Here is a 9,887-nt window from a genome sequence, read left to right as displayed (position 1 = left end):
TCTGGCATAACTGGTACTATGAACTCCTGAGCTGGCACAACCGGCTGGGCTGGAGGTACCCCCGGTGTCTGTAGTCCCTGCACTACCTGCTCAGGTATGTGAGTAGCGGGGGTCTGATTGCCTCCCCCGGCCTATAAAGTACCTGCTGCTGTAGCGGCTGAAACTGCCTAAGCCAGGCCGGTGCAAACTAATAAGATCTATGCCAAGGCCTCCTGAAGACCCGGAATCACGATGGGCACAGTTGGTGCCTGAACTGGTATTGCTGGAGCACCCATAGTTGGAGCTTGATCCGGAGCTAGGGCAGCTGGTGGATCTACAGGTGCTACCCTTGCTGCTCTGCCTCTGCCACGACCACGACCGCGTCCACGGCCTCTGGTGGCCTCAGTGAGTGGCACTGGTGGTCGTCTACCTCGTCCAGTAGCTCGCGTCCTCACCATCTATGAGAGAATGGAATAACAAAAGTTTAGTACTCAGACCAACAAGTTCGCACGACAAGAATTTCAATAATATGAAGTTTTTCCTAAGGTTCTGCAGCCTCTCGAGGATAAATACAGACGTCTACGTACCGATCCGCGAGACTCCACTATATCTGCTCATGACTCGTGAGACCTAAGTAACCTTGGCTCTGATACCAACTTTTCACGACCCAATTCCTGAACCCGATCGTGATGGCGCCTCTCATGAAGACAAGGCCAGCCAGACCAAAATGGAACACCTCTTTTAAGCAATTAATTTTCATAAACGGTAATAAAATATAATGTAATATCCATAAATTGCGAAATTTAACGATTATAACAGCAGAAACCATCCCGACACAGCCCAAACTGGGGTGTCACAAGTCATGAACAACTAAGAAATCCAGATACAAGTCTACCGAACACTAAATCCGAGACAATAGTTCTAAAAACATGAAAATTATAAGATAAGGGAGGCAAGGGGCTGCGAACGCCAACAGCTATCTCGTAGTCTCCGAATCACTGCCTGGACTGGGAGAATAAGCACTCAGGAGCGGACTCTGCGATGCCTGAATCTGCACACATGGTGTAGGGAGTAATGTGAGTACTCCGACTCAGTGAGTAATAATTATAAATAATGGCTGAAAGTATGAGAACACATAAAGGCAGAAAGCAATTCCATATCAAGCAGTAAAATCACTTAAGGCAGTAAATCAGTAAAGAAATCAAATGAAATCCCTTTTAAAACAAGGATTACAGGAAATTTTAGCAGGTAAATATCGAGTAGAAATCTGCCCCTCGGGCACTGTATCAATCGCTTAGAACAGTATCAGCCCCTCGGGTTCACTCTTAGTACAGTATCAGCCCCTCGGGCTCAGTATCAATCACTCAGAATAGTATCAGCCCCTAGGGCTCACTCTCAGATCATAATGGGTACCCGCACTCACTGTGGGTGTGCAGACTCCGGAGGGGCCCCTTACGGCCCAAGCGCTATATCAAGCCACCTCGTGGCATCATCACTCAGCACTCGGCCTCACATCACTTAATCCACCTCATGTCATATAAAGTATCTCAGGCCCTCGGCCTCATATCACTCAACATATCCTCATATATGTCCCTCGGCCTCACTCAGTCTGAAAATCATCACAAGCCCCTTGGGCATTAGTAAAACAGTAGTTCTCAGCCCAAAACATGATGTAGAAATATCATTTTAAGTTTCAAATCTAAGTAAAAGTGGTTGAGTTTGTAAAACAGTAGATATCAATAGGACTGAGTTCAAATAATAAGTCAAGCAGTGAGGAAAACAGTGATAAAAATCTCCGAAGGGTCCAAATAGTTCGTACGAAGCCCAAATTTGGCAATCATCCCAAATCATGATGATAACAAATAAATTTCAGTTAAATACGTGGTAAAATCATCAATCGGGATGGACCAAGTCACAATCCCAGTAGTAAAAGACCCCACGCTCATCATCCAGCGCGTCTCACCTCAATATAGAACTATGATGTGCAAATCCGGGGTTTCAAACCCTCAGGACATCATTTACAATCATTACTCACCTCGAATCGGCTAATTCTCTAGCTCGCGACGCCTTTTCCCCTCGAATTGGCCTCCACGCGAGTCGAATCTATCCAAAATCAGAACGAATATGTCACAATATGCTAAGGGAACAAAGCCCAAGCGAAAACATTCGAAAAATATTAAAAATCCCGAAATTAGCAAAACTCGAGCCCTGGACCCACATCTCGGAATCGGGTAAAATTTACATTTTCAGAATCCTCAAACCATTACGAGTCTAACCATACCAAAATTATTCAATTCCGATACTATTTGGTCCTTCAAATCATCATTTTATATTTTTGAAAGGTTTCACAATTTTCTTCCCAAATCATGAATTAAATGATGAACTCAATGATAGATTCATGTACTCTAGCCAAATCTGAGTTAGAATCACTTACCCCGATGAATTTCCTGAAAAACCTTCAAAGAATCGCCAAAACCCGAGCTCTCTTGGTTAAAATATTAAATAAAATCCAAAACCTCGTATTTATAGAGTACCCCTCAGATCTCAGCCTCCGCGGTCCGCACAGAACCACCGTGGTCTGCGCAAAAGCACCGCGGTCCGCACAAAATCACCCCGGCCCGCACAAAACCACCGCGGCCGCACTCCTTTTTGTGCGGTCCGCGCGGGTGAGTTCCGAGGCCTGCAACCCTTCTGGACCTGCTACAGCTATGATTTTTGGCCTAAAACATCTCGGAACCTACCCGGAACTCCCAAGCCAATTGTACCAACACATCCCATGACATCGTTCAAACTTGTTCAAAACCTCGAGACGCTCACAACAACATCAAATCAACAATTTAACAGGGGATTCAAGCCTAAGAACTCCAAGAACTCTTAAATTATGCTTTCGATCGAAAAGTCTATCAAATCTCGTCCGAATGACCTAAAATTTTGTATACACATCCCAAATGACACAACGAAGCTACTGACACTCTCGAAATTCCATTTCGACCCCTATATCAAAATCTCGCCTATCAACCGGAACCGCCAAAATATCAACTTTGCCAATTTAAACCTAAATCTTCTCTACAATTCCAAAACCCATTCCGATCGCGCTCCTAAGTCACGAATCACCTCCCGAAGCTAACTTAACCATCAGAACTCACTTCCGAGCCTTCTAACACATAAGTCAACATCCAGTTGACTTTTCCAACTTAAGTCTTCTTAAAAGAGACTAAATGTCTCATTTCTTACCAAATCTCTCCAAACTCGAACTAATCAACCCGATCACATAAAACACGGATAATGAAGTGTAAATAAGCTAAAATAGGTGAAAACGGAGCGATAACTCATAAGACGACTGGTCGGGTCGTCACACTTATGCACGTGTTCCCCCTGTTGAATAGTTTGCTCCTTCATGATGGCTCTCCTGAAGTTTACACCACAGACTGAGGATATCCCTTCACATGGAATTTTGAGAACCCTTCCCAATGTTGAGGCGTCGAGTATAATGTCTACTCCATTTACTAGCGTACAAATGTGATTCCTCTCAATAGTGAAGAGAGATGCGTAAAAAGTTTGTACCGCATCTTCGTACATGATAAGTGCATTTTGCTAGATTTTAAATATATAATTATCCTTGTAAAATCATAAAAATTATCAAATCTTTTCCGTATATTTAACTAAATAATGCAGGAAAGAGTGCAAAAGTAGTGGTGCAAGGTCAAGGAAGACTTCAAGCAAAAAATACATCAGAGTAAAAAGCAAGAAGCAGAACATGTCAAGAAAGGAAAATGAAAGATATTCTGCAACAAATTACAACCAAGAAAACCGTTTTCAATCAAAAATCGTTTCTTACAAAGCAAAACGGATACCATCAAGTTACCTTATGGCTATAAAATGGACATTGCCAAGCTCTACAGAAGTAATTTGGGAGATTTGAAATCATTCCTCTTATAAAGTTTATTTGAGTTTTTAATCGTCTTCGTAGACCACGGTGGTGGCTACACTTTCATTTCAGTTCTAAATAAATTTCAAGGTGGAAAGTACTCTAGTTTCTATTTTTAATTAAATAGGCGGAATTATTCTTATTGAATATTTCTTTCTATTTTTTTATTTAATGGGCATGAATATTTTCATTAGCAGTACTAGATCTAGTATGGAGTAATTATCTTATGTTGGGAGAATGATGGATCTTGATAATTCTATATAATAGTGAAAGTTTATTTTTCAATTTCACTTATTTGGTTTGAAACTTTCGATTTATAATTTTATCATCTTTTATAGTTAGATGTTATTTAATTTAGTCACACCTATTCTCTTTGTACCACAAACTAACCTGTTATTCATTTTGTAATCGAGAGAGGCGGAAGAGGTAATAAGGTTAATAGTGGTGTTGATAGGTGTTGACATTTATTTAATCACATCTATCTATTTTGTGTTATAATTTGATTTTATACTAATTCTGAAATCGAAAGAGGCGAATAGTATAAAATTCAAGTTATAAAAAGTAAGGTAACCGAAAGGGACTTACTTTGAAAAAAGAGCATGTTTCAATTCAAACATATATTTCTAGTTCTTTAATATTACTATCTTGATAATTAATTTGTATAACCGAGAGGAGTGCTGTTAATTGTTCAATTTAAGTAATCATATATAAGTGTAATCGAGGGAGGCATTTATGCATTGTATGAGAAATAGAGATTGAAAAATAAATATATGCTTTTTAATAGAATTATCAAGTGAAATCAGGATCCCAACATCTTTATCATATTTGTTAAAACCAAAAATACTTTTCTCTACGGTTTATTTGTTCATTATTTGCTTGTTAACTCTCAACTCAACTTTTTCGATTCTCTCAAATAGTAATTAAAACAAGAACAATTTGTAGAATAGAGAAACCAATCTCTGTGGGATCGACATCTTTCTATATTATAATTTGACAGAGTACAAGTTTAAATTCATATACTCTAGACGCTCGTCAAATTTTTGGCGCCGTTGCCGGGGAATTGGTAGATATCTACTTCAGATTAATTATTTTGTTACTAGTTTGAGAACTTATTAGTATAACTATTATTACTATTATTATTTTCGTCGTGTCGCTATCAATTTAATAGTATTATAACTTTTAGTATTATACTTAAACTATCGTTTTTACCTATATCATAATAATACTATTTTATAGTAATATAACGTACTATTATTTGTTATCGTCTCTTTTATATTATATAATATCTATTGTAATTATATAGTAATACTTATAATAGTAGCATTTCTTTTCCTATAACTACCTTATTCTTTCATTGTTGTAATCGTCTTTACTATTATTATTTATGATTACCACACGCTACTAATTAATTACTACTATTATTTTGATTTTACTTCTAATATTTTATTTCAGTGCCATTCTTTTCTAGGAACTAAGTAAAAAAAAGAGTTTAATTTTCTTTACTTTAAGAATTTCAAGTAGTTTATTATCCGTTCTTCTACGAAAGAGCTGGTGAGTTACCATTCTGAAGTTGAAAGATCTCTTCGATTGCGCAGGAAAGAACACGCATCTTCTTCTCAAAACGTAACCTGCAACGAAATGGAGCATCAACTAGGTGATGACGACAACCCACAAGAAATCCCACCACAAGTCCATGTAGATGAGCAGTTTGATGAAGTGGTGCCAAGACCAGCAAATAGAATCCTGAGGGATTATGCTAGACCTGACCGCTTCAACTGTGAATCTAGTGTTAGGAAACCCCCAGTAGCAGCTAACAACTTTTAAATCAGGACTGGCCTGATTCAAACAATTCAACAATCTTGTATCTTTACAGGAGATTCAAGCGAAGATCCACATAGTCATTTGATTGATTTTTTGAAACTTGTTGAAACTGCTAAGTATAATGGAGTACCTCCTGAAGCTATCAAGTTAAGGCTATTTCCTTTTTATTTAAAAGGAGATGCCAAGACTTTGTTGCAAAGTTTGCCTCAAGGGTCTATTACCACATGGGGCCAGATGTCTCAGAAATTTTTAAACAAATATTTTTCTCCTGCTAAAACAACAAAGTTAAGACAAGATATATCTAATTTTTTGCAAAATGACACTGAGTCGGTTTATCAATCATGGAAAAGATTAAAAGCAATGCTGAGAAAATGTCCACATCATGACATTCCTGAAATATGCAGTTGTATTTTTTTTATCACGGGTTAAAACTCTCTTCTAGAAATGTGATTGATGCAGCCGCAGGAGGTTCCGTAATGGGTAAAACTACAGAAGAAGCATTGCAATTATTGAATGAGATTTCTGAGAATGTCATCCAATGGCCATCTGAGCATGTAATCATCATGAAGGCTGCTACGGTAAATCAGGTAGATGCTCTAAATACACTAACACAACAGATTGTTTCCTTGGCACAAAACTTTGAATCTTTTTAGGTGAATACACAACAACCAAAGTAGACTGAGACTTGTGATATGTGTGGAGGAAATCATCTATACCATGAATGCCAAGCTATCAACCAAAGTGATGAACAGGTTAATGTCATCGGTTACAAGCAGTACCCTTTTGGAAGTCCAATGGCACAAAAATATCCAGGATTTCAATGGAGCAACCCAAATGGCACAGAGAACTATCAAAGCTTCCAAAAGCAACAGGTACGGGGTCCGCCTGGATACCAAAATCAAAATCGTGGGCAAACGAATTTCAGACCTTATCAACAAGCAGCCCCATATCAGCAAAGGCTTCAACAAACTCATTCAGATCTTGATGACCTCTTATACAAGTACATTAAGGCGACTGATGAAAAGATGGAAAGCCACAATTCAGCCCTCAAAAACTTGGAAGTTCAGTTAAGCCAATTGGCAACTCTTGTATCAGAAAAGATTCAAGGTCCCTTACCAAGCAATACAGAGAAAAACTCAAAGGAACACCTTAAGGACATCACCTTACGGTCAGGTAAGAATCTTGAAGAACCCTATGCAGACACAAAAGGCAAGAATCAGGAAGACCAACAGGTAAACATAGGTAAGAATGTTGAAACACCCCCTAAACCATCTAAAGATAGAGAAGTCAAGAAAAAAGAAGAAAAAAATATTGAAATAACTCCTCTCCCTGTGACAATCCCTTTTCCACAAAAAATGAAAAGAGAAAAGCTTGATAATCAATTTCCAAAGTTTTTGTAGATTCTAAAACAGATTCACATAAATATTCCTTTCACTGTCGTTTTATTGCAAATGCCTTCATATGCCAAAATTCTAAAAGAAATTTTGTCAAGCAAAAGGAAATTAGAAGAAGTTTCTGTGGTAATGCTTACTAAAAAATGCAGTGCTATACTTCAAAACAAGCTACCACAAAAACTTGGCGATCCAGGTAGTTTTACTATTTCATGCACTTTGGGAGGAGTATATTTTGAAAAAGCACTTTGTGATTGTGGAGCTTCAATAAATTTGATGCCATTTTCTATATTTAGAAGATTAGATCTTGGCGAAATGAAGGACATAGGTGTTTCTTTTCAGTTTGCAGATCAAAGTACTAATAAACCTAAGGGGATAATTGAAAATGTGCTTGTAAGAGTAGATAAATTTATTTTCCCTGTAGATTTTATAGTACTTGAAATGAAAGAATGATCCGATGAACCAATAATTTTGGGTAGACCTTTTCTTGCTACAGGAAGAGCAATCATAGATGTCCATCAAGGGCAACTCATCTTAAGAGTTGATAAAGAAAGAGTCATTTTTGATATGCAAAAGATGCTGAGATTTTCAGGGGATAAGACATCATCTTCGTGTTTTTCAATTGACATAATTAGTAATATTACATATGAATTCAAAGATGATTACTTAATTTCAGATTCAATGGAAAGATGTTTGGCCAAATCCGACACCACACATGATGATGATCCCACCATCAGAAGAGAAGCTGAAATACTGGAAAAATATTCCGAGGAAGAAGAAATACAACTAGAAGTAGTTCAACCAAAAATTAAACTCAAAGTTCTCCCCTCCTATTTGAAATATGGTTATCTTGAGCAAGAATTATTTCCAGTGATTATTTCCTCTTCTTTGACTGCAAAACAAGAAGAAAAATTGATTGAAGTGTTGAAAGCACATAAAGGAGCCTTAGAATAGACTATAGAAGGTATCAAAGGAATTAGTCCAGCTGTTTGTACACATAGGATCCTTTAGCAATAGTCCAGGCCCAAAGAAGACTAAATCCAGCAATGCAGGAAGTGGTGAAAAAGGTGATCGTAAAGCTTCTGGCGGCAGGTATCATTTATCCTATTTCAGACAGTCCATGGGTAAGTCCCGTTCAAGTAGTACCTAAGAAAGGAGGTATGACAGTTGTAAAAAATAAAAATAATGAGCTCATACCATCCAGGACTGTCACAGGATGGAGAGTCTGTATTGATTATAGACGCCTTAATGATGCCACAAGAAAAGACCATTTTCCTTTACCATTTATTGATCAAATGTTGGAAAGAATTGTAGGATATGGATTTTACTATTTTCTTGATGGCTATTCAGGTTACAACCAGATACCAATCGCACCCGAAGATCAGTATAAGACAACTTTCACATGTTCTAATGGAACATATGCTTATCGGAGAATGCCATTTGGTCTGTGTAATGCCCCTGCTACATTTCAGCGTTGCATGTCAGCAATTTTTTCTGACATGAATGAAAAATTTCCTGAGATTTTTATGGATGATTTTACACTTTTTGGCAAAACATTTGAGGATTGTCTTCACCACTTGACTTTAGTTCTTAAGAGATGTGAAGAGACAAACTTGATTCTTAATTGGGAAAAATATCATTTTATGGTTACTGAGAGAATTGTGTTAGGACATAAAATCACTGCTAAAGGAATAGAGGTTGATAAAGCAAAAATTGATCTAATAGCAAGATTACCCCTTCCCACAACCATTAAAGGCATTAGAAGTTTTTTAGGTCATGCAGGTTTTTATAGACGGTTCATAAAAGATTTTTCAAAGATTTCAAAGCCGATGACTAACCTCTTGATGAAAGATACTAAGTTTGATTTTTCAGGTGATTGTTTGAGAGCATTTGAAACCCTTAAGGAAAAGTTATCAACTGCCCCAGTAGTTGTGTCCCCTGACTGGAACCAACCTTTTGAAGTCATGTGTGATGCTAGTGATACGGCAGTCAGAGCTGTTTTAGGCCAGAGAAAGAATAAGATTTTTCGTCCCATTTACTATGCTAGTAGGACACTGAGTGAGACTCAATTAAATTATGCCACAACAGAGAAAGAGTTACTAGCAGTAGTGTTTGCATTTGATAAGTTTCATTCCTATTTGATAGGAACCAAGGTCAATGTTTTTATAGATCATGCAGCTCTAAAATACCTCTTAGCAAAGAAAGATTCTCAACCTAAATTGTTAAGATGGATTTTACTTCTCCAAGAATTTGACCTTGAGATAAAAGACAAAAAAGGAACGGAGAATCAAGTAGCTGACCATTTGTCTAGATTAGAAAGCCCTCCTCTTGAGTCTTGTGATATAAAGGAATAGTTTCCTGATGAACATATTTTTTCTATCAACTCAGTTGTTACTCAACCACCCTGGTTTGCAGATATTGCAAATTACTTGGTTGGAAAATAGATACCTCAAGATTTCTCTTACTAGCAAAAGAAAAAACTTATATCTGATGCTAAGTATTATTTGTGGAACGAACCTTACTTGTTTAAAAATTGTGCAGATAACACCATCAGAAGATGTGTACCTAAAGAAGAGATGAACAATATTCTATATCACTACCATGATGGAGCAATTGGAGGACATTATGTAGCAAATCGGACTGCCTTTAAAGTATTGGAGGTTGGATTTTTCTGGCCAACACTTTTTAAGGATGCTCGTGCTTATGTTGCACAATGTGACAGATGTCAGAGAATAGGTAACATCACTAAGAGAGATGAGATTTCGTTG

The 9,887-nt window shown here is 37.5% G+C and overlaps 1 protein-coding gene and 1 non-coding gene across 2 annotated transcripts; one reads left to right on the top strand and one right to left on the bottom strand.

Annotated features, from left to right (window-relative positions):
- Positions 1–6,010: 6,010 nt before the first annotated feature.
- LOC138890912 (small nucleolar RNA R71) lies at positions 6,011–6,117 on the bottom strand. The gene has a single exon (XR_011407275.1). It is a non-coding gene; the product is annotated as a small nucleolar RNA R71 (small nucleolar RNA).
- Positions 6,118–6,204: 87 nt separating this feature from the next.
- On the top strand, positions 6,205–8,073 carry LOC138890205 (uncharacterized). The gene is made up of 4 exons (XM_070173571.1): positions 6,205–6,315; positions 6,481–6,960; positions 7,129–7,474; positions 7,616–8,073. Exons 1-4 carry the CDS (start codon positions 6,205–6,207, stop codon positions 8,071–8,073), a joined length of 1,395 nt encoding a protein of 464 aa, XP_070029672.1.
- The last annotated feature ends 1,814 nt before the right edge of the window (positions 8,074–9,887 follow it).

The sequence above is a fragment of the Nicotiana sylvestris genome, chromosome 4, assembly GCF_000393655.2.
Source record: "Nicotiana sylvestris chromosome 4, ASM39365v2, whole genome shotgun sequence".
NCBI classification, from domain to species: Eukaryota; Viridiplantae; Streptophyta; class Magnoliopsida; order Solanales; family Solanaceae; genus Nicotiana; species Nicotiana sylvestris.
This window is presented reverse-complemented; position numbering and strand designations above follow the sequence as displayed.

Bases quoted from the DNA above. Each gene is read 5' to 3' on its own strand.
- LOC138890205 (XM_070173571.1), top strand. From the start codon at position 6,205: ATGGGTAAAACTACAGAAGAAGCATTGCAATTATTGAATGAGATTTCT. The intron at 6,316-6,480 runs GTAGATGCTCTA...AGTGATGAACAG, and splicing joins AGGCTGCTACGGTAAATCAG to GTTAATGTCATCGGTTACAA. The intron at 6,961-7,128 runs GTAAACATAGGT...AAGTTTTTGTAG, and splicing joins AGAATCAGGAAGACCAACAG to ATTCTAAAACAGATTCACAT.